Here is a 25582-nt window from a genome sequence, read left to right as displayed (position 1 = left end):
GGAAGCGGAGAAGCTGCGAGAAATAGAGGCGGGGGCAGATGCTCTGGAAAAAAAAAAAAAGAAGAAAAAAAAAAGAAAAAGAGAAAGTAAGAAAGGAAAGACAACAAACACATTGGGAAGCCTTGGCTTTGATTTTGATTTTTTTTGAGTTATTGACTGTTCCTCAGGAGTGTTTGAGGATAAAACGAGGAGAAACACATGAAAACCTACAAAAATAAAGGGGAAATAGCGTTAAAAACGAAAATTTTGGGACAATTTGAGACACGGCTCCAAAAGTTAGTTTGACTAAGCTGTATATCAATAAAGAAAAGGATGCCCTGAAGGTGTTTATGAAAAACTAAAATTTTTGTAAAACAAAAAATATATAACAGTCTTGTAACAGTTGAATGTGTGAAGGAATACAAAGGACAATAAAGAGAATTGTTTGACTACAGCAGACTGTGGTTTATTAACTTAAATCCGTCCATTGGGTAAAAAAAGACAGCGGAAAGGTGTCCACTGATAAAAATGGTTAGAGATTGTCAGTAGCCTACTGCGGCAAATAACACCTCCCAATTAATAACATCAAAAATCCATCAAGATGTGGCAGGTGAGAGTCGGAACTGATGCAGGAGGTGATAGCCAAGGCAATCCGAGCAACCATCACAATGTGCTATCAGGATCTTAGTATTCTACTGCAGAGTTAATGAATATATCACAATGCATCTGAACAAGGGAACAGCCTATTCATTAATATTCTTAGGGTAGCAGCTATCAGCTTTTAAATGCTTTTGCAGAGTATCCTATAATTCCAGTCCTGCTACTTCTTGTACATCCAATTATTTCACAGTACTTTAATAATCTAATTCTCTATTGGAAATTGACTTAATATAAATAACTTGCACTTGACCGTTGATAAATTGTTTGGAACAGAGATAATTACTAGGCCTGTGCGAAGCAGCAAGTATTCAATTTGGATTCAGAGGGGCAGTGATTCGATTCGGTGATATAAGGCACTGTCCCGATTCGATTCAGCCAATTCAGATTTGGAGCCGACACGGAGATTCGGCCATAGATCATAATGGGGAATTACTAAAATACCTATAATTTTGTTACCTAAAATATCAACCTCCTAGATACAAAACTTCATGGACTCAATATAGATATTTAATTTATGACACACTATAACCTGCCTGACATCTGACTCCCCAAGTACCTCTCCACTTTTACCTGCTACATTCCCCCACCCCCGCCTCAATTTACATTTTCACTGATGGGCTTTCTTGCATGCATACCAGCCTCTGGCTTCTTTACTATTTCTTCCATCCAGGAAGAGCACACACACACCAACTGCAGACGCTTCCTCAGCCTGACTAAGGGTTTTTAAACCCAAAAGCTTGCTAAGATGTATTTATTTCTCCAACTATTCAGTTGGTCTAATAAAAGATATCAGATTGACCAAAAGAACCTTGTCTGCCTTCTGTGTGTTAAGACAGAGTGGAATGAATGCAGCAAGGATGGTAGCCTATAACACAGGGCCTTCCCAGTGCTCGGCCCACCCAGCTGTTTCTGGGCCAACCGCCCACCCCCCTTTTGCCTACCATGCCTTGATGGAAAACTGATTCAGATGTTTCCCAGGTGGGAGGCTGCCCATTTAGGCCCCTATCTAGGGGTGACATCCATTTCACAGCTCCATACCTCCCCTACGCTGCGGCCCATGCCTCGCAGATTGCATCCTTCATCCCCTCCAGCAGTGGTCACCTCTCTGGGACTTCTGGCTCCCCCTTAAGCCCTGGCCCTGCCTTCAGGTCACTTGGAATCCCAAGCCTCTTGCTCCGAGCATTCCTTGCAGTGGGCCCCTGGCCCTTTGACCCCCGGTTGGGTCCTGGCCCCAGCATGGACCAGTCCAGGGTACCTCAAGTCAGATCTGAGCCACCTGTCTGTTCTCACCCTCACAACTTCACTGCAACCAGTAAGCCTCAGGCCTTTCAAGGATCTTATGGATCTGAGCTTTCCCCAGCCAGGACTGTGTGCCTTGCGGTGGCTGGAGGTTGGTTATCAGGCACCCCCTAACCGCTTTTCACCAGGGAGGTTTGTGGACCTGGCATTTCCTGGGGCTGCTGTGCCACCAGCAGTCCCACCAGGCCTCCCTACCCTGGCAGGGTGCAGTTTTAGGTCATGTCCAGGACCTGGGGCCTCCTCCCTCCCCATAGCTCGTCCATACCTCCAAGTTCGTCCTGGCACAGGAGCTTAGCAGGGAGATGTTCTTTCCCTGCTGGCTGATGAGAAGCTAAACTGCCACTTCCAGCTCGGGGGGGGGGGGGGGGGGCATTAAATGTTTCTGAAAGCATTTTTAAAAAGCAAATAGGTGCTGAGTGAGGAGAGTGGCACTCATTCCATCTGCACGTGGAGCTTGGGGAACCTCAGCAGCGGGAGGTTCCTCTTCAAGAACACCAGCTGCTCCACCGACCCAGAATCCAGGGAGCTGTGGTGGGGTGTCACAACATCACCAGCAATGCCAAAAACCCTCCCGCTTGGAATGCTGGTTGGTGGACAGGACAGGTGTTCCCAGGCAACCGTGGCCAGATCCTGCCACATCTGGCTGCAGGTTGCCCAGTAGGCCAAAAGGTCGCAATGCAGCAGCTCCACGTCCTTGACGAGATAGGTAGTCACCGAGGCCTCCACGCTACCTGCCTGATGGTGGGGTCTGGTGTCTCTGAACCCCAATATTGAAGCCATGTCCTTGGCCCAAATTGGCAGTGGCTGTAGTGAAGACTGGCTCATGGCTGGAGTGCTGGCATGGGAAAGTGGATCTCCCTTTTCCTCATCCCCCTGCCTCTGCACTTCTGCCTCCCTGACTGTTCACCAACACCTCCATCCAGTGACCGAGGGTTTTGCTGTTGCAGACACTCCCCTTCACCCTTGGGTCACACATGCCAGCCAGCACATGGACCATACTGGACCACAACGGATCCAGCCATTTTTTGATGCGCTCCTTCAGCCACTTCACTGGTGCCTGCACCTCTGGTAAAAGCGGCTTGCTCCAGCCAGGAACATCAATCCCCTGGAACTTCTCCATTTGCTTATCAAGCTTCTTCATTATGGGGATCACCTGGCTAAGAAGGGCAATGCCAGCATTGAGGCTCTTGGTGGCCTCAAGAAAGGGCTTGAGGACCACCAAGATCTGGGCGATGGTATCCCGCACCGTTTTGTTAAGGTGGCCACCGATCCCAATCTCCCCATGCAAGGCCATCTCATGGATGGCCTCTTCTGTTGCTCAATCAGCCTTTCAAGCATCATGTATGTGGAGTTCCACAGTTTCCACATCCTGTATGATTCTGTGATGCGGGATGCTCAGCTCTGCCTGTTTGTCCTGCAGAACCTTGCCCCCCTTGATGCTCCAGTGGAAGTAGCTCACCACCTTCCTGCATTTTGAAATGAGCTGGCTGGTAGTGGTAGTAACGGCACCATCACCAGGAGCCCTGTCCCCCTCCAAGGCATCACTCACTATGAGGTGCAGCTTGTGTGCCACACAGCCGATGCCAACAAAATTAGCATCACAGACCACCTTGACTATATTGGCCCCATTGCCAGTGACTATGAACCCACAGGTGACCTCACCCTGCCTAATGAGCCACCCCTGCACCATGCGATTCATGGCCACCACGATCTTCCTTCGCATGTGGGACCCATCCATCACCTCCGCTTGAAGGAGAGCCCACTGATGCCCTGACTGATAGCACCAGTGCCCTGTGAGGGACAGACAGGTATGATCTCCATCCCGGCTGCTCCAGATGTCTGAGGTGAAGTGTAAGGCCACCTGTGGCTCTGCCTTCTGCAGCTCCTCCCTCAAGTACTCCCTGCACGTCTAATACAGGGAGGGAACCACTGTACTGCTAAAGGTGGTACATGCAGGCACTTGATAGGATGGGGCAACGAGCGCCATGAGCCATGGATGCTCAACAAAGGAGAAGGGCTGGGTATCCAAAGCAAGCATCTCCCCAATGCTCTGGGTGACCTTGCTCGCCTTGGGAATGTGCCCCCTTTGTCTCCACCTTTCCCCCACTGGTCCAGGGTGGCCTGCCTCTGCTTCATGGAGATGGGGGCTTTGGAGAGAGAGAGGGACTTCTTTTTGGGCACGCTCCCACTGGTGCCAGGCTGAGGAAGAACAAAGGCAAGGGGGTGCTGCCTCCTGAGATGCACCATGGTGGCGAAGCGTTTCATGTCCTTGCCCCGGCTGATCTTCTTTTGGCAGTGCTAGCAGGTAGCATACCTGGGATCATCTGCTACCTCAAAATGATCCCACTACCCATCCACTTCTGGGTTGGGGGTGGGGATCCTGCCTTATCCCCCTCCTCACCAGGCAGAGGCACAACATTTGGATGAGCTGAACCACCTGCCCCAACAACCTCCTCCAAAGTGCCTTCCAGAAGAGACCTGCCTCAAGGGGAAGTTTGAGGGGTGTGGAACAAACTCAGATTCCCGCTCCTTCCCCAGAATTTCCTTAGCTGTAGCACTCAGCTCTGCTGCTTCCAGATCCAGCTCCTTTGGCACTGGAAGGCTCATGCTGGGAACTGAAATTGGGGTGGAGACGGTCATGCTGGTGCTGGTGGTTATTACTGATGTTAGTGGCGGTGGTGCAGTTTTGCCTGTGAGCAGCTAGAGGTGCAAGGCCCCAGAACCCAGACTCACCCCACACCTATCTCCTTGACAGCTGGCAGGATTTGTGGCTGCAGCAGGGCCTAGCAGCCAGGCCTGCAGTAGTTCCCCCCACCACCACTCCGTGCCCCAAGACAGAAACAGTTGCACAAGCACCCGTGACACAAGTTTTGCCTATCAGCAGCTAGAGGTGCAAGGCCCCAGAACCCAGACTCCCCCTGCACCTATCTCCTTGACAGCTGGCAGGCTTCATGGCCTCAGCAGGGGCTAGCAGGCCTGCAGCTTTCACCCTGTTGCACCTTAACACACAGTGTCACCCATGTCACGAGTTCTGCTTGTTCGCAGCTTGAGGTAGTTTCCCCCAAACCCCTGCACCTATCTCCTTGAAACTTGGCAGGCTTTGGAGGCTCTGCAGAGGCTACCATTCCTGCAAGTTTAATCCAAATTAAGCCAAAAATGACAAAGTTATAGGCTGTTTTGTCCTTCCCCATTATAGCCTACGGGTGAAATGTCAAAACAGCACTGAAACGGCGAAACATTTCAACTTGCCTCGTTTTACTTTGAGGCTGTTTCGACTATATCTGTTCTGTTTTGATTTTGCTGTTTTGACCTCGAAACAAGTCGAAACAGTGTTGAAACAAAACTGGCGGCCAAATTTCACACAGCCCTAGGGTGCATTTATGTTGGGAGTGGGGGGGGATAACTTGCAGCTTTCCCTCTGCCCCCTCTCCCGCCAAAAGACCTGGCACCTGCCTTTCCATAGTTTCATAGAAGTTAGGGTCAGAAGGAACCTATTAGATCGAGTCGGACCCCCTGCCCTGGGCAGGAAAGAGCGCTGGGATCTGATGACCCCAGCTAGGTGTCTGTCCAATCTCCTTTCAAACACCTCCAAGGAAGGGGACAGCACCATCGCCCTTGGATGCTTATTCCATATTTTGGCAACCCTCACTGTAAAGAACTTTTTCCTTATGTCCAATCTGAATTTGCTCTCTTCCAGTTTGTGGCCATTATTTCTAGTTACCCCAACAAGAAAAGCCAATGGCACTTTATCGTGCATCAGCAGATGCATGACAAATAGGTCCAGGGAGGTGATACTTCCCCTCTATAGGGCGTTGGTCAGACCGCAGTTGGAGTACTGCGTGCAATTCTGGGCGCCGCACTTCAAGAAGGATGCGGATAACCTGGAGAGGGTACAGCGAAGGGCAACTCGTATGGTCAAGGGCCTGCAGACCAAGCCCTACAAGGAGAGACTACAGAAACTGGACCTTTTCAGCCTCCGCAAGAGAAGGTTGAGAGGCGACCTTGTGGCTGCCTATAAGTTCATCACGGGGGCACAGAAGGGAATTGGTGAGGATTTATTCACCAAGGCGCCCCCGGGGGTTACAAGAAACAATGGCCACAAGCTAGCAGAGAGCAGATTTAGACTGGACATTAGGAAGAACTTCTTCACAGTTCGAGTGGCCAAGGTCTGGAACGGGCTCCCAAGGGAGGTGGTGCTCTCCCCTACCCTGGGGGTCTTCAAGAGGAGGTTAGACGAGTATCTAGCTGGGGTCATTTAGACCCAGCACTCTTTCCTGCTTATGCAGGGGGTCGGACTTGATGATCTATTGAGGTCCCTTCCGACCCTAACATCTATGAATCTATGAATCTATAAGCACCCTGGTAAACACTGTATCCCCTATTTCTTGCTGGCACCCCCGATGAGTTTGAAGGCGGCCACGAGATCACCTCTCAGGATCCTCTTGTGGAGGCTGAAGAGGTTCAGGTTTCCCAATTGGTCCACATACGGTTTTTTTAATAGGCCTTTAACCAAATGAGTGGCCCTCCTCTGAACCTGCTCCAGGCCATCCACATCCCTCCTGAAGTGCAATGCCCAAAACTGAGCGCAGTACTCCAGCTGTGGCCTGACCAGTGCCGCACAGAGTGGAAGTATTACCTCCCTAAACCCATTCGTGATGCACCTATTTATGCAAGAAAGCGTGTGGTTAGCTTTACTTATCTCATCACACTGGTGACTCACGTTCATTTTGGAGTCGACTATGACTCTGAGATCCCTTTCCGCAGTTGGGCTACTTAGAGTGGTACCTCCCAGGCTGTAGAAGACGATTCTTCCTCCCCAGGTGCAACACATAACACTTATCCTTGTTAAACTGCATCCTATTCTGTTCGGCCCATTTCCCCAGCCTGTCCAAATCAGCCTGGACTCGCTCCTGCTGTCTAATTTGTGCATCTCCCCCCATAGTTCAGTGTCATCAGCAAAAATGGACAGGGTGCTTTCTACTCCCTCGTCCAAATCACTAATGAAGATATTGAATAGTACCGGTCCCAGGACAGAGCCTTGGGGGATTCTGCTGCCCACATTTCTCCAGGTAGAAACCAACCCATCCACCACCACTCTCTGGATGCATCCCATAAGCCAGTTTTCTACCCACCAGACTGTGTAATAACCTACATTGCAACTGTTTAGTTTATTTATAAGAATGGGGCGTGACACTGTGTCAAAGGCCTTTTTAAAATCTAAATAAATAACATCTACCTCTATGCCTTCATTCAAGCATTTTGTGACCCGGTCATAAAATTAAACCAGGTTAGTCAGGCAGGATCTGCTTGATATGAACCCATGCTGATCGCCCCTTAGCATCATTTTACCCACTGGTCCCCCACAAATGTGATCCTTAACAATTTTCTCAAAGGTCTTGCCAAGGATAGAGGCAAGACTAACCAGCCTATAGTTAACCCGGTTCCTCCTTCCTCCCCTTCTTGAAAATAAGGGCCACACTGGCCCTTTTCCAATCCTCTGGGACCTGTCCTGAGCACCACAAGTGCTCAAACAGTTGTGCCAGCAGCTCTGCTATGACTCCAGCTAATTCCTTAAGCACCCTAGGATGAAGATCATCAGAACCTGTTAACTTAAATACATTCAGCCCCTCCAGGTGCCCCTTTACTAGGTCAGCTCAAACAGTTGGTGGGTTGGTATCTATACTGGTCTTACCTAAGGTCCCAATGGGATGTGTATTTGTATTCATGTCCAGGAACACAGATGAAAAGAAATCATTTAGAAGCTCCGCTTTGGCCATCCTATCTGTTACCAGTTGCCCTAGTTCATCCTGAAGGGGCCCTAAGCTACCCTGTACCTTCTTTTTGCTTCCTATGTACTTAAAGAATGACTTTTTGTTATCCTTAACTTTTGCTGCCAGCCTAAGCTCCATGTCCACTTTGGCTTTCCTCACTGCTTCCCTGAAAGCTCTAGCCAAGTAGGTATACTCCTCCTTGGTGGCAGCCCCCTGTGCTTCCACAACCTGTAGGCCTCTTTTTATCCCTCCAGGCTCTCCTGGATTTCCCTGCCCCACCAAGAGAGTTTCTTTGCTTTTTTGCCCCCTTTTAGGTATACTAGGATGGCCCTTTTCTGTGCCTGCTGGATTAGTCCCTTGAGAAACGCCCACCCTTCCTGGACTCCCATCTCTCCAAGGCTTTTACCAGTCAGTCCCTCCCTAACTAATCTCCTGAACTTCTTGAAGTTGGCCTTCCTGAAGTCTAGCACTTCCACCCTATTAGTTATCTTCCCCACCTTTCTCCAGACAGTGAACCTTATCAATAGGTGGTCACTATCCCCTAGGTTACCTTGCACCTACAGATCCCCCACCAAGTCAGCCCCTGTGGCCAGTATTTAGTCTAGTAAGGCATTTCCCCTAGTGGGAACACGTACCTCCTGTGATAGGTGAAGGTCCTGTCAGGAGGTTAGAAACCTTCGTGAACGGGCAGACCTGGCTGCCTGTTTCTCCCAGATGACTGAGAGGTTAAAGTCACCCATGACGCTTCATAATGTTTGGTGTGCTGCGAAGTGTGTGCATGTGCGAGAGACGAGAGAGATATGTTGTGTCGTCATTGTACAGGAAAGCACACTGTCAGAGAAAAACACAGAAGAATAGAGACTAGCTAGCTACCAAGAGACTAGATAGCAAGCCAGAGCCTTTCAGACGCTGCTAGTCCAAGAGAGAGACAGCTCACAAAAGGCACAGCTAACTTCACACACAGCCTTATATGTTGTTTCTACACCCTTCCCCCAGAGAACTGTGATTGGAAGGGAACTCGGAGAAAGATCACAGTCACTGTCCAGCTACAGATGTCAATATCAGAGCAGTCTTCCCCCCCACCCTCAGTTTCTGCTTCCTGCAAACCTGCCTTCTGAATTGATTCAGATGCTTCCGAACAGATTTTGACCTTTTCATGGGTCTCTCAATTTGATTCGGCTGCCGAATGAGGCCGGATTCTCCTCCGAATCAAAATCGGCTACCAAAGCTTTGCACAGCCCTAATAGTTACCAAGAACTATTCGATAATCTTAACCCCTTTTTAAATATTCCTCAAGTTCCAGCATAAAACAATTAAAAAAAAAAGGAAGTATTACATTTGTCTAATTAACTAACAAACGCATTTTGTAGGTAGGATCTGGTGGCATTTATTTATTTTAATTCTATCCTTTAACTGAGAACAGCCGGGGGGGGGGGGGGGGGGGTATGACTCACGAACAAAGGCTGCAAACTAATGCCCTATCCTACAACAGAAGAGATTTAAAAAGTTTGTATTTAACACGCACATACTTTTTACAACTGAGGGAGGGAAAGTCTTGCTAACTACTACTCCATTTATCTTCCTTGCACATACATACTCTACTGCCATCTTCACAATCATTACTGAATATATTTCAGCAGAACACATTAGTAAACCACCTCATTATAAAATAGGGCAAAAAATCATGATATATAGTTTAAGGCATCAGTATTTTAAAGAAGAAAAATGCAAAAACAGTATTAAAATTAAACAAAAAGCCACCCAAAAATAAAAACAGTCACAACCCGATTAAGAAATGCATGTAGGTTATTTTCTCTTTGAAACCATTCCTCAGAAAACATGTTAGCAGGTACTGTAGTTACTTGATTCCAAGTTGAGGCGCACCCTCTCCCCCCATTCAACACGGGGCGGGGGGGGGGGAAGCTTCTCGTCTTGGAATTGAGCACGAGGCAATAGGGGGAGGCAGGCAGCTGCTACAGGGTCAGAGCCAGAGCAGCAACTGCTGCTTGCCCTCACTACAGCCTTGGACCTCACCCTTCTGCCCCCAGCCTGAAACCTCTGCCCCCCACCTGCTTCAGTCCCCCTCTGGTGCTAACTCTTGGTTAGGCTCCAGCTCCAGCTGGCTCAGCCTCAACTGCAGCCCAGTACATAGTGCTTGCGTGTTTGCCCCAGCTCCAGCTTGGCCCCAGAGCAGAGGCAGCTCAAAGGGAGGAGGCTAATGCGGGGCAGAGAGAAGATGGGGACCTCAGGCTAGGGGAGGGAGTGACAGGTACAAGGGGCCAAGTGGTAGGGGCAGACAGGCAACAGGGGCAAGGTGCGTGTAGAAGGGCAAGCCCCAATGCCTGCTCCCCCTCCCCACCTGTCTCCCCTCCACTACTTGTTCCCCCTCACACTGCCTCCCCCCACCACAATCTTTGTTACAGTTGTGGGGGAAAGAATTTAAGACTGCCAATTTTAATTCTCCAATAATTAAATTCTATACACAGAAAATGATGACAAATTCATAAATTTGCCATGAACAGAATTTAATAATGGGAGACAATCGTCCTCAGTTCAGGTTCATCTTCAATTTGGGTAATACAGAATTTTCTGCTTCCAGATGATGTGTGTTGAGTCATCAGTAGAGAAAATACTTAAAAAAAGTCCCTTCTAGTTGTCTTGTCACTACTGGAGATATAATCCAGTGGTAAAAAAAACCTGCCCAACTAGCAAATACCATGTTAACTTACATACCATAGGCAACTTTCCCCACCAGAAGTTAGTCCTGCAACACTAGGGTATGTGACTGAAGCAGGGCAGCTTGTTTCTGTGCCAGAATGGAAGTCTAGGGAGTTTCCCTCACTTCTCTACCAGTCACCAAGGAGCAGCAGGAGTCCACACTTCAACATAAAGAGATACATTATAATCCCCTCTCAGCTGCTGCCAAATTGGTAGTAGGTTTTGGCTAAGCAGCCAAAGCTGCTGCCTATAGGGCCATGGTTGTGAGAAGGTTAGAACTCTAGCTTTTGTCTGAGCAGGAGAGTGAAAGTATGCGAGTTGAAGAGCAAACTCTACCCCAACCAAGAGGTCAGCTTTTGGCCAAGACTAAAAATAAAACTAACACTCTCAATTCATTCTGCCTTCCAAAAAAAGGGTGTTCACATTATTTGGGGGTGTGTAGTATTCAAGAAAATATGGTAATATAGCTAAGTTCACAATCAAGCACCACAGGATAGTACTGACCCAACTTCATAGACAATTAATCATTTGTCACAAGTTCTGAACCTGATGTATCAGGCTGAAGAATTTGAACAACTTTCAGCAGACAACCCTTCTTTTCGAGGAGATAATTTCCTGCTGGTGAAGCAAAAAATGCAGATGTCTGGCAATTCACACAAGTAGAACAATATCATTTTTGACATAAGCTTCACTAATATACCACTTACCTGATGTGGTGAAGAGAACTTAGCATTGTAGGTAAATAAATAACAAAGCTGCTAAGCAGGGACTCAACCTTTCCCATAATTCCCATTACCAAAAGACTACAGTTTCAAAGCAAATGTTCAATTATGATAATTGTTTATAAATTGTCATAAACTGTCAAGGTTGGGCAATGGAAGTGCACATTTTTTAAAATTACAAACACTTCTATAGATTCACTTCCTTGAATTCTCCAGTAAATCTAACTCATTTCCAAATACTGACTGCCATACTACAGACACTAAAATAAAGTGTAGAAAGAACAGGTCAAGATGGACGGACAGTTTGTGGCCCAGGTGTTAGCCTTTGGAGCAAAGATACCTTACAGATCTCTTCTTCTATGCCCCAATTTCCCCCTTCCCTCCAATCTTTAAAACTGAAAGAGAGCAGTGCTCATATAATATAGTATGCATTATCCAAAAGTAAGAAATTGTATTTTCTCTTGAGCAGAAGATCTATTGTAAGCATGAAGCATACCAGCATTAAGTCCTCTGAATGGAGCCAGTTAGGCTGTTCAGTAGCTTGGCTCAGTGCCTGGAATAGCGTTGCTCTGAGAGCACAATAGTTATCACCTCTTACTCTCCTTATACAGGCAAATTTCTGAGAAACTGCTTCATATCCCTATTAAAAACAAAACAAAAAAAAACCCCAAATTGATTATGCAAATAAACACAAAAACATTTTCTCGTTCATTCCAATGCACATGTCTGTATCAAGAGACAAAATTTTAGAGCCATTTAAAAGAGACAATACATTTTGTTCCACTACTCCACATAAAATAGTCAAATACTTCTGAAACAAATGTATAAGGACAAGTTATGCAAAAGAAACACAATACACAGTTCTGTTCTGCTCAATAGCTGTAACACATAATTTTTATACATCAAAAACAAAAGCTTAACAGAAAGCTCACGCTGACTGGTGAGACTGCTTGGTCTGAACCCTAGCCCTCTGAAGATCGGTATCACAAGACATCTATAGATGCTAAGTAAATTAAAAGGCATATAACTATCATAACTGACATGTTAATCAAAACATGGAGAATGAACCTAAAATAGCCTTCTACAAACTGTTGGTGTCCTCGCCAAGGCCCCTGACACACATTAATTTAAAAGTTAACTGCACCTTAAAGAGCAACCTGGACACACATTCAAATCAATTTAAGGCATGATAATACAGTAAACAAGCCTCAAAGTTATTCCACATATAACATGGAGCAACTTTGTGGCTTGTTTGTATCATGACTTAAACTAAACATATAGCTGGTTGAGACTGGTCTATGACAGATCCCACTGTTCAACTAAGTGTCAAGATCCAGCTTGGTATAGCCCCAGGGTCTGGGACACACAGGTGGGGGCAGAACCAGGACCCTGGACCTCTGCTCAAGCCCCAGAGGAAGATGGGGGTGCTACCATGATCCTAAGGATATCTCCATGCACTCAATGTCAGAGAACTGCTTGTGCAGCCCAGCTGCATGTATGATCTTTTTTTAAAGTTGCAACGGCAACAGGAGCCTGGGATAAGGGAGAATCTCTCTGATCCCCATACGTCAGGACTTGTAAAAACTACGTAAGCCCCTGAGCTGGGATTTTACCAATCAGCTGATTGTTGGCTGGGGCCAGTTCTAGACCCCAACTTGGTCCCTGGCCCCAGCTAACAGTCAGTTGATTGTGGGCATCTGGCTTTTAAGTTGACAATCCAGGGCAATATGGTATAATTGGGGATCTGAACCCTGATGCCAAAAATCACATCTTTCCATTTACATGAGACATAGCAGGATTACATGATTACCAGCATCGTGGATCAGATCCCATCACGCCTTTAAGCGAACATGTCAGTGGTCCAATATATGACTCATTAGTAGCACACAACAGAGAAGCTTGTACTAACACTGCACTGTTGTTTTCAGTATTTACAATATTCAATTAAAATGGCTTAATTTGAACTGCTGAAAATGCATTTCCTCTAAAATTCATACAAAACAAAAAAACTACATAATAATAATAATACTACAGTATCTCCATTTTCCTCTGCATTTTTAAATATACTATTTACCCTGCTATCATCCCTACACGCAAAATCCACAGCAAGAGATCTCCTTCCTTCCTAACTCTTTACAAAGGTCTCCCAAACAAGAATATGATCTAACACACTTTGACCGAAAATAATGCGGATGGTCAAAACAAGGTGGAGAATGTGTTGTCCATGAGTACAAAAGTTCTAGTAGTTGTTACTGATCTATAACAGTGCTGAGAACTGTGCTGATAGGAGTTGTCCAGGATAAGTCCTGGATACTCCTAAGCAGGCCATTTTTATTTCTACTGAATAGATATACTCAAGTCACATAACACCACCACAACCCTTTACCTCCATACAAAGAGTAATTTTGATTGCAGAAGACAATTTTAAAACAGGCAAGTGCACAATTAAGGAAAACTAACAAATGCAAATGAGCTTAAAAGGATACCATTCACACATGGTGCCCAAAAAACTTGTCTAGCAACTCTCCCAACTCTACAAGTTGTTCAAGAAAAGATATGCAAAAGCAAGGGGGTTTTGGTTATATTTCCTTAGCCATCACAGGTAAAAACAGTTCAACCCTACAAAAACATTCTTTGTTACTAGAAGTGCACCGATATCGGATCGACAACAATATAAAGAAAATTGACTGTATCGGAAATTGGCCTAATGCAGGCGATAAATGCCTGTGCATGCTGCTGCAGGCTGGGGCCAGGGCTGTGCCAGGCTCTTCTCAGTGTGTGGGAGAGGGGGCAGAGTTTGGGCTAGGGCTGTGCTCGGGGCAGGTGGTGACACGAGGATGGGCTATGGAGGGTGGGGGAGGGGGGGTTGCAAAATTTGGGCCATAGCCCCCCTCCCAGAACTGCCGCCACCCACCCTGTGCACGGCCTGGCTCAGCCCGAGAGCCACAGCCCACCCCGCGCAGATCCAGGCGAACATGACCCCTCCACATGCCTTCCCAGAGTGTTCACAGTGGTGGGAGTCACTCCCCTACCCCCTAGACATGCCATGGCTCCATCCCGCGCCTGCTCCAACCTGGCTGGGCAGCACCTGCCTCAGCCCCACTCCCTACCTCACTGTGGGGGCAGTGATCTGCCCCCACAATGAGGGAGGGAATGGAGCAGGGGCTGGTGCTGCACAGCTGGAGCAGGGTGCAGGGCAGAGCTGCGAGTGGCTCATCCAGGGGGAATGGGGGGCGGGGGACGGGGTAGCTCCCCACTGCTGAATGCACCACCAGGGAAGGCATTGGAGGGGGGCAGAGTAGTGCGTGGGGCGAGGGTGGGCTGCATCAGCCTCTTCCCAGTGGGGATTGGGCCGGGAGTGCACTTGGGGCAGGAAGGGGTAGGACAGCAGCAGCACTGTGAGGCAAAGCTACAGCGAATTTGGGGGTGACTGTAGTCCACCTCATAGCTCTCCCTCCCAGCCCCTTTGCTGGGAAGAGGTTGGTGTAGCCCTTGGCCCTAAGCCAGCAGTGGGCAACCTGCCTTCCCTAGTGCAGAAATCTGGAGGGCACATGCCCCCCATGCCTCCCTCAGGGGTGTGCACAATGGCAAGGAGCCACTCAGTCCCACACCCTGTCCCACCCTGGCTAGGCAGCGCCTGCCCCTGCCCCAGCCCCACTCCCTCCCTCCCTCCCCATGGGGGCCTAGATCTGCCCCCTCCCCCACATCCCTTTCCTCCCACAGACTTACCAGCAGGACGCTATTCTCCAAGCTGCTTTGCTGCCTATTGGCTATTGGATTGGCATTGGCTAATATGGCTGGTTAATAATTGGCCATCAGTATCAGCCAAAAAAAATCTTTATCAGTGAACCCCTAAGTTTTGGTAGTTTTTCCAAAAAATTCTGCCATATGTCCAGTCAACATCAACACTGCACTCATGGGCAGCAGAAGAACAATTTCTCTGAAACAAGATGCCTAATAAACACATTCTGCTTTATTTTGTGTCCCCTATGACAGTGCCTGAACTGCAGTCCATCAAGCCACAAAGTCCATAGGTCAAATTCTGCTTTCTTACCTTGAAAGAAGTTTCAAAACTAGAATATAGCCCAAGAATACTTCAAGCCCCCTGCAAAGTCATTAACAATGCTAAAAGTAAGCAAAAAGGCTCTTAAAACCCATTTTAAAAATTCCTTCTTGTGTATGACCCCATACAAACAAAATAGGTAGAGATTAAGAACAAGAGATTTAAGATAAAGAAGTTCTCTATGTTCTAATGCTGCCTGCATCACTGTTTTATGAGCACCTACCAGAAGTAAAGAAACACCCATAGCTCTCTCTCTCCCTTAACCCCAGGGGAAGAACTGTATTTGCACAGATGGATTTTAACATATAAATACTTCCCCTCTCTTCAAATACATAAAAGTTCTGCTTAACAGAAAATGCATGGTTAAAGTATAATTTTCTATGCTGAAGATGTCCGTCTTTCTCCTTTGTTTACCTAAAGAGCCCCTAAATCCTGGATTTTGTGTCCTCCCTATTCAGGTGATACACTTGCAACTGAAGTAAAGATTTGGCTTTGTTTCTTTTCAGCCCTGGAATGTGAAATATGGGTATTCTGGGTAACAGTAAATTGCAAAGATGTTCGCATATAGATGTTTATTCATATATTCTATTAAAAAGAATTTCAAATGGATGTTGCAGGGACTAATTAAACAACCCCACCTAACTTACTACTTCTACCTTCTGCTACTGTATTTCTGTTTGAAACACTCTGCACCTTAAAATTAATATAAGAAAAAGAAAAGCCATAAAACCCATTAAGGCCAAAATCTGGCAAGTATCTATTCTGCAGAAACTACCAAAAAAACCTTACAAAGAAAAACAAGTTATTATACCTTTTTCATAAGTTTTGCCACTGGTGTATTTCCTCTCCATTCTTTTTGGCAGTACTCCACGATATCCATTTCAGGTGCAACACTTAGCTTATTTTCTGTTGAGATTAATATAATGCGCATATCACATGTGATCAAAGAGGAACTATGAAACAACTCAATTATGTAGTGGTTATATCTAGTACTTCAAGAAATTCTAGTTTAGTTGAAAATAGTTACCGATTTAAAAGCAGCTGACTGTAGCATATTGCCTAGCTAACATATCTTCTGTTAGTATTTGACAGGAAAAAAAACCCTCCAGAAATCAGTGTGCAAGGAGAAGATATGATGGTGGTGAAGAAGATGCCCCATGACCCCAAAAAGCAGCAGAAGGAAAAGACCAGTTGGCTCTCCCACCACTTCAGCAGTCAAAAAAGGCAGCAGGAAAGCTTTTTCTCTTCACTTCAGCAGTTAAATTACAGAGACACACACAAGACACTCCATATTTACACAGGGCATGTTAAGCATGATGGAAAGCAAGCAAGAAAGATGGGAAAAATTAGCTTCCCCAGAAGAGGTGAAGAACACAAAACTTCATGGGAATTCCAGTGGCTTCCTTTCAGATCATAGGCACTGAAGCAAGGGCACTCCTGAGGGACTCCCAATGACAGACCCTTTCATATTGTCAACTGGTTAGTAGTATTTGCTAAAATGTTACATTTTTACACAAAAGGTACCTGCATAATATACAAATAGCAACTTTCTATCAGGTCAAAAGAACTTTGAAGAAAAAAGACTAGGTAGACTGGGTCATCTGAAACATGATTCAATATGAAACAGAATTTAGGATGAAAAAAAAAAATTGTGCTGTACTCCACTGTGAGATGCATCTACAATGCATGTATACATTTGAGCAGCAAAATCTTTGGGGATGAAGGAAACAAAGCTATATAAACTAACAGTATTATAAGCTATTCTGTTGTGTGAAATGCCATAAATGAAAGTCATATGTACCTGTGGAGCCTCTCTCACAAACAAGTAATACTTTTTCTCTCTCTATTTCTTCTGCATCACGATACATGTCCTCCTCACTGCAACAACATTGACATACAGTTCATGTAATACCACAAATCGTACTGCTATTGAAATTTACTCCATTTACCACTGTATAAAGCTACTTAATCATAATTCCCTCAAAAATATTACAAGAGAATTCAATGTCCTCCTGTGATCCACATCTATGCATTTTTAAAATGAGGAAACAAAGCATGAATAATCTTGATGCCCTGGGAAAAAAATCAGTTATTAATAATCATATATATACATATGCATATATAAACATACACACACATTAGTGCAGCGATAAAGTATACGGTACTGCAGTGATTCATTACAGAAACAGACCAGAGAAGAAAAGGATGGGTGGGTGGATATATGCCTTAAGAAGGATGTTTGTGCCCGCAAGCTTTTAAAAGAACAATTTTTCCAACAATTTAGTTTAATAAAAGACATCACATTTACCGAAAGAACCTTGTCTGCCTATATTATATCATATGGTATTATTATTATAATATAAATTGTATAATATATATGATATTATAAGCAGATGGGGGGGGTGTTATTTATTTTAAACACTCTCCCCTCTGGTCTGTCATCCATGCCTACAATAGATCACTGCACAAGCATATACCCTGCGCTGGTGTCAACCCCAACGGAGACTGAAAGGAGTGGTACAATAAATTCCATTTTTATTAGAACAAGCATCATAAAATATATCTTAAACCAAAAACTCCTGAATTTACCATAACACTATATAAAGGCTCCAATGGGGTTAAATGTCAGCTGTAAAATATCTAGTAGATGCCTTAGTATGCATTCAGGCTAAGCAGGAGCTCATAAACCATAATTATTTTAGTGTCTGGAAATTTAAAGGAAAAAGACATTTTAAAATGATACTATGTAATAATGCTGAATACCTATCAGAATCAGATTTTGAAAGAATATGTAAGCCAACCTACACAATTCTTAGTTTTAATATTTCATTAAAAAGTTACCATCAAGTACATAATCTATTTATTTGGTTTTGTTCTTTTGTTTTTTGGGGTTTTTTTAATAGTAAATGGAATATCAACATTTCACTCACTCCAAAACTAGCATGTACCCATTTCAGGAGAAGGAAGAAATTCACAAGACTTGTACATGCATATTAAGTTTAACAACAATTCTAGCCTATCTGTCTATTATTTATTAGTAGACAATAAGGTCAACAACATGATCGGTACTCAAACAGAAACCAACCTAATGTTCCTGATACAAAGAATTTACACAAAGGAGACAAGACAGGCAGCTGAAAGCTAGAAAAATAAAAGGAATAACAAATAAATTACTGTGATTAGGTGATAAGTGGATACACCCTGGTAAACCAAAATGTGAACCACATTGTTACTTATGGCTTCACATTTTATTTTAATTCACATCCATGCCTACTTATCTTATAAAATGATTTCTGAACTTGTTTGCAAAAATAAGTTATCTTTTTTTCTCACTGGCCTTCACCCATGCCATAACAAGAAGCCAAAAATGTCTTACTGTTGCTATCAGAGTTCTAGAGCAGTTTTCCTGCCTAATCATAAGAAAGAGATGGAAGGGACCTAGGGAAGTCCCTCTCTTAGCCCTAAAACAGGATTAAACTATACACAAATCATTCCCAAAAGACTTATGTCTGTCTTGCTCTACAAAGCTTCTAATGAAGATTACTTCATCTACAAGCTCCCCAGGTAACTAATTCCAGTCTTAATTACTTGGGAATTAGAATGTTTTTCTACTAAATTTACACTCGTTTCAATTTAAAACCACTACTTCTTGTTCTCACCCATGCAGAGAACAATTTATAAGCTTTGTTTCTTCCATCATCTTTTACATAGTTTACAACTTCTTTTCATCCATCAGTCTTCTATTCCCTTAACTGAAAAAAATCCAATCCTTTCAATCTTTCTTCACAGGTTTTATTTTCTAAACATCCATATAGACAGACATAAATATACCAACAGGAGTATGATATCATATGTGATACTCAAACAAGAATATGGCATAAAACAGAAGCATCATAAATATCCTCACAGCATGGGCTTGGATTTTGCAATGTGTAACATTCATGAGTTTTGTGAGTTCATTATATATTATAATCCCTAGATTCCTCCTTGTAACACTGCTGCCTGGCCACTCATGCTACGTTTCCCTTATTTATCAACAACACTTTGAATTCCAATTATATTTTCCAAAGTGCATGCAAAACCTTTCCATCTTGGTATCATCTGCAAACACAACAATAATCTGGAAAAAACATTTTTTTTTTTTATTACTAATGGTAAAATAATATAGCCTTATCACACTGCATTATGGCATAGTTATAAGGTTTTCTTCAGAGAAATATCATTCTACAAAGGAAAAAAAAAAGTATTAGGCATAGCTACCAGTAAAGGAGATCAGGCCAGCAAGCTTGTATCTTCATGCAAGCAGAGATACAATTTTCAGTTTAGCCTTTACTAAGCCTTGAAACTTTCTATGACTGGAAGGTCACCTAATTACATACAGTACTTGGGTCTAAGTTAATTGACCTTTGCAATTTTTTTTCTCACCTTATTAATAAGTGTTTTTTATTTGAGAGAACTCCGCTAAGATTCTTCTAGGACAGCGGTACTCAATATTTGGCCTGCGGCCCAGATGCGGCCTGCAAAGTCAGTGTGAGCAGCCCATTAACAGCATGTCAGCACAGGTCAATGCTTCTGTACTCAGCAACAGGGGAACGGAGGATAGGAGTAACAGCAGCATTCACCCATGCAGACATACCAGCTCCAGAGCACAGGATATGAGTGCAGCCACTTTCACAACCTTGCCCCAACAAATTAATTCAGCCATAGGAATCCCTTATAGCAGGGATAAGCAGCAGCACTCAGCTGCTAGGTTCCAGTGCCATGTGAAAGCTCTGAGGTCACTGGTGTGTCAACATGAGCTCTGGCTGGAAACGCATCTTTCATGAAGCTCCAGAGCCCATAAGACAAGCTTGTTTCCTCTTTTCCCTGCCACTGAATCAGTGGGGAGAGAGCAGGGTGGGGGAGGCAAATGGCAGCAAAACTCAGATCCCATGAAAACTCGGGCAGACAGAAGAGGAAAGGCAGTGGAGACCCGCCCTTGACACTCCACATCCACAGGGCTCTGGCATACAGCACTGACTAAAGCACCTGAAAAAAATGTTATTTCAAAGAAATACACCAGGGCAGAGCACAGTCCCACTCCCATGTTTCCAAAGCCCACGGCTCAGTTTCCCAACTTTTACTGTCTATATCAGGGGCAGGCAATTATTTCGGATGGAGGGCCACTTATTGAGTTTGGGCAAGCTTTCGAGGGCCACATGAAAGGCAGCCAGAACAGATAAATATAATTTTCTGTTTTGGGGGCCCCACGAGCCGGATAGAATGGCCTGATGGGCCACATCCGGCCCACGGGCCGTATTTTGCCCACCATAGGCAAATGAATAATTTTTAAAGGATTATAAAAAGATGAGCACAGCTGTTCATTGCCAGATTTTGACAGGTATTCAATAGATATTCTAGTAGCAACTCCTAGTCTAACAAGACAAAAATTAAATACTGAAGGGTTGCCTCATTTCCAGTCCACTGAAACAACTGGTGCAAAAGCATAAAGGTAAGTTATGATATAGCATTTAGTACATTATTTTTCCAAGCTGTTCAGTGTTTGATCCTGTAAATTACCATACGCACTCCAATAGAAGGCGGCCCTGATTATAAGACAACCCTCACCCCCCACCACTGCCCCCACACAATAACTAGATTCTATATATGGAAAATATATGGGGGATAAGCTGGCCCTTTGTTTCCACCCACCACCCCCCCACAAACTTTTTCCCCTGGCAGGCCCTTCGCCCACCCCTCACTGTCAGAACCTGCCCTCCATGACAGCACAGAAGCGAAGAGCAAATTTGAAAACAACCTTGAAATTAAACAGGGATGTTGCAATTTGCATATAACGTACCACAAGGCTTAGTTCAGTCAGAATTGATTTGTGTTACCTTTTTTTGAAACTGCTGTAAGTTTTAGCACAGGTGTTTCATAAATACAATTTTGAGCAGCACTTCAGCACCTGCTTACATCTAGTATAAACCTTGCATGGTATTAACCCAAAGCCAAAAAGCTCATGATTTGCCATACAGTTCAATGTGCTGGGCCTAACAAGAGTGAACAACATTTCAAACCATATTAACCCATAACATTAGGTACAGTTCTCCCAAAATCTCTGTTGCACCCTCTCTCAGCCTGGTGCACATGATTCGTGTGGCACTACCCTCCACAGTGACCCCACAGCTCAGCACTATTCAGTATGTGTGTATACCCCATATATCACCGCCCCTTCCACCTCAAAGGATCCACGTGGTAATTAGCCCCCATTCATGACTGGAACTGGGTGTTCAGTGATGAGTTCTGGGATGCTCCAAAAATGTATGTGCCAATGAGGTGCAGGGCAACCTGGTTCAGCTTTACCTCATAGAGGGTGGGGCCACACTAATCATGTGTGCAAGGCTGAGAGAGGGGCCAACAGAGGAAATATAGGTAAGCAATGTCATGGCTTACCATGACAAAAAAGTGTTAGCAGTGAGAGGGACTGAGCTTAATGGACCTACTCAGATGAGTTGCACTTACCTATCCTTACGGTAGGTTTCCATCAGTATATCTGCCCAATATGGGCCCTATGTTTTAGAGAGTCACACTCATGGTTGGCTGCATTTAATCAACTTTTTAGTCAGTTTCCATCGCTGGGTACACACTGATTTTGGCAGCAGTTTAAGGGTAGACAATATATTTAGTAAGAGTTCCTAGTATGCAGTTATAAGACGAGGGGCGTTTTCCCCCCCATGCCAATGAGGGGAAACTCATCTTGTATTAGAGTAATCACGGTAAATCAAGTTCTTCTAAGGTAATACACTTGATCTTAGCCTACAAATGGCTGAGAAGTGATTAAGTTAAACATTCTATACAAAAAGATAATGTGAAATTTTAATTTAGAATAATTACTCCATCACCTTGTTAGATGTTGGCTAATAAGTAGGGTCGCGTGAAATGGGCCATATTCGATTCGGATTAAGCCCGAAACAAGGACAGTAATTCAATTTGTTGATTCGGATCATGGTCCCCAATTCAATTTGACCAAATCCAAATCTGAAGGTTTGATGCTGATTGACTGAATCAGCAATTCGGCCACAGACACAGCTTTAAATGTTTTTTCTACATACCTTGAGGTACCTACCAGGTGTGGCTTGTGAATGCTGCGATGCTGGGGCAGATGGAGCGTCCCATAGGAGCACGGGCCCCCTCCCCACATGCCTGGTGGCGAACCTGGAAGTAGATCAGAAGTACTTCCAGTCCACCTCCAGGTCCACCACCAAGCACAGGGGACCCCCCCAAACCCAGAAGGCACCAGGTGCTGAGCCCAGGGGGCACTAAGGAAGCCCCCCCTGCACACTCCCTGGTGAACCCGGAAGTGCTTCTGGTCCACTTCCAGGTCTGCTGCCAACCGCAATGGGGAGCCCCCCACACTCCTGTGGGACGCTCCATCCACCCCACCATCAGAGCATTCACCAGCTGCCTGGTACCTTGAGTTATGTAGAAAAAACATTTAATGTGCCTACATCCAAATTGCCGAATCTTTCCTAAATTTCTCCAAATTCGTTCGGAGGATTCCGATTCAATTCACGAAGATTAAAGCGTCCCCCGATTCAATTTGGATTCGGAGAGTCGACCTGATTTTCGTTGGCTGAATCGAATCAGGGACCAAAGCTTCGCACAGCCCTGCTAATTAGGCAAGAATACATAAGAATTACATAACAATTTTAGGGAATAAGACAGTTACATGTAGAAATTCCAGCAATTTGATAAATGTTTTTTGAACCAATTTAACTCAACAGTACTGTTATGTGGGTGCTTTGAAATCAGCCTATAAGTAGTTAATAGGGTTCGGTATTACTTTGGTACCAGCTGGAGCGCACACAAAGGTGCATTTACTTTGCTAACTCATTAGGAAAACAATGCTTTCAGTTTTAAATTAACTACTTAAACAGCAAATTCATGTAAACATGAAAACTAGCAGCCAGTATTTACATTAATTCACTTTATCTATTTACAAAGAAAAAAGAAGTTTTCTGATGTGTACCCTAAGAAAGATAGTGAGAAAATGATTTTTGTATTCACTGAATTTTGAATGATAAATAAACCAACAATAGACTGAAAGTAAAATACAGCACTTTCTTCCTCTTCCACTTCTCCAAACACTGTAAGGGAACAGGAAAGCATAGCCATTCTTACTCAAATGTGCGTCGTTTTAATTGTTTGCAATGTCCTTTTAATACATTAATACATAAATACAGGATTCCTGCACGCCTAAGGCCTTTGATAACTCCAGGTTCTTAAAAAAAGTGATACTTGTTAAAAGAGTTGTACCTTATGTTTAACCATAGACACAGATGCTTGTGGTCCTTCTACCTATTTCAGACAAAGAGCTTTTTATAGGATTTTCAGACCAGCCTTTTGCAGCAGATGATAAACATTTTAAAGATTATAAAAGAAATCCTTAATCTTAGCATTCTGTGTTTATAAAACTGGCTCCCTGATTAAGAGTACTACCTATTTCTACATCTGTCAATGGATTCAGTCTCAAAGGGCTTCAAACTTCAAGCCTCTCTCTTAGATTAGTGAAGCGAATGACACATGGTCTACCTACCCAAAAGATATTAATGAGCTGTGGACACATCCCCTCAACCTCAAGAAATTAAAACATTCAACAAGTATCCTATACAGAAGTAATAAACATCAATTATTTAAGCAGCTCTAGTACTCCATTCAGCAGTTATGCTCATTTTATTAACAAGACATTAGTATTGTAAATCACAACAAAGCTAATATGATAAAAACTCACTTATCTACAGTTGACTCCATAGCTGAAGAGTTGCTAAACCCAGGCAAGTTCACTTCACAGTTTTCACAAACAGCTTGGTGGGTCAGAAATGCCTTCATGTCATCTGTCTGAGAAATTCTTCTGTGACTTTTATGTGTACATTCTTCTTTGATTTCCACTGCACGCTTCTGTTTCTGGCGTGTGGCTACACTTGCTGAGCAAGATTCATCACTTGGAACATAAAATTCTTTTTCATTTTTTGTCAAGCAGAATATAGTAGTCACTTTCTTCTGTCTCTCTTCCACGTTGGCAGAAGAGCCATTGGGTTTGCTTGTCTTCTGTTCCAGTCTATCCTGACTGAAGAAATACATCAATATGTAAGTTTCACAGAAAATCAGTAAAAGCATGCATTTCTTCCCTGGAGTATTTTCACTAAAGTTGTGGTATTGTGATACACAAAATAATCACACACATACTGTCAGTGTAATGACAGTCAATCATTTTAAACAAACTTAGCAAAAAGCCACTGTAATAAGAACACAGGACTAGCCCAGCACCTTGCCAATGCATAGTTCTTCCCTTTAGACCACAGTTTGGTAACCTAGAACCTGCAGGATAGATCCTACCTGTGGAACCTTTTGATCTGACCTCCAGGCATGGGTCAGGCTCTGCCGGCAATGTGCAACAGTCAGGGCCTTCCCCATGTCCCTGTGGAGAAAAGCAGCAGGGATGGCTGCAACTACCCTTCTACCTGCCTTTGACATGAACTGGGTCAATCCAGCCACAACCTTAAAAAGATCACCAGCTGCCATTATAGCCTATTTTCCTAACAAAATTTTAAATGTTGCTATCCAAATGACCATTTCTTAGCTTAATGATCCTCTCTTACATACCTACACTCTCCAATAATAAACATCCCCTGTATACCATTTCTGTATTGCAACTAATGGAAGTGTTCTACTAGACAGCAGTCCAAACACAACTATAATTTAAATACCACTGTTCTATTGCTTTCAGTCCAGCCAAAAATAACTCCAAAGAATAGCCTTCCAGCACTTTCTCTAAGACCATTTTTTCCTTAATTTTCAGACATTTTATCCGCAGACACAATCCTGAAATCATGTGAACTACTAAAACACTTCACTGATTTCGCTCTTTTCAGATCACTGCTTTCATGATTCTCCTCTTATCATACTGAATAGTCTCAACTTTACTCACTACATAATGAAATTTTTCAGTGGCTTTTCAATCCTGAAACCAGTTAAGCTTTTTATTTTCCACATAACTGCACCTGACAGAGAAAGATCACCAGTTATTGCAAGCTATAGGTGTTACATGCACCACTTAACAGCAACAATTGGTTAAAATATATGTATTAAACAATGGCTGTGTTCCCATTAAAAAAGTTATAACTCCTTCGCTAATCATACATTTTTCCACTTTCACCATTACCCTTCAGTTGGGTACCCTGTGCCTGGTCATGCCCACATGCACTGACACTTAGCTGATGCTGGCTCCTCAGGGTTAACACTTGCAGTGCCTGGACAGTTCTGCTGTTCCTCAAACACCTTCAGTTTCAATTTATTTCAAACTCTGAAAAGTAGCACAGTTCAGCAAG

At 44.1% G+C, this 25582-nt stretch overlaps 1 protein-coding gene across 6 annotated transcripts in view; it reads right to left on the bottom strand.

Annotated features, from left to right (window-relative positions):
- The window catches only part of OTULIN (OTU deubiquitinase with linear linkage specificity), a 47774-nt gene that overhangs the window by 13572 nt on the left and 8620 nt on the right, over positions 1 to 25582 (bottom strand). For 5 of the 6 annotated variants that reach the window (XM_059728611.1, XM_019483912.2, XM_019483911.2 and 2 more), the window contains 4 exons: positions 23986 to 24321; positions 17014 to 17090; positions 16024 to 16118; positions 11646 to 11789 (listed from right to left, as the gene is read on the bottom strand). In XM_059728611.1, coding sequence (XP_059584594.1) covers positions 11646 to 11789; positions 16024 to 16118; positions 17014 to 17090; positions 23986 to 24321 — 652 coding nt within the window. The remainder of the gene's footprint in view (positions 1 to 11645; positions 11790 to 16023; positions 16119 to 17013; positions 17091 to 23985; positions 24322 to 25582) is intronic. The other variant, XM_059728612.1, reaches the window with a different exon arrangement.

The sequence above is a fragment of the Alligator mississippiensis genome, chromosome 5 (assembly GCF_030867095.1).
Source record: "Alligator mississippiensis isolate rAllMis1 chromosome 5, rAllMis1, whole genome shotgun sequence".
Taxonomy (NCBI): Eukaryota; Metazoa; Chordata; order Crocodylia; family Alligatoridae; genus Alligator; species Alligator mississippiensis.
The sequence above is the reverse complement of the archived record's forward strand: the minus strand, read 5'-3'. Positions and strand labels throughout refer to the sequence as shown.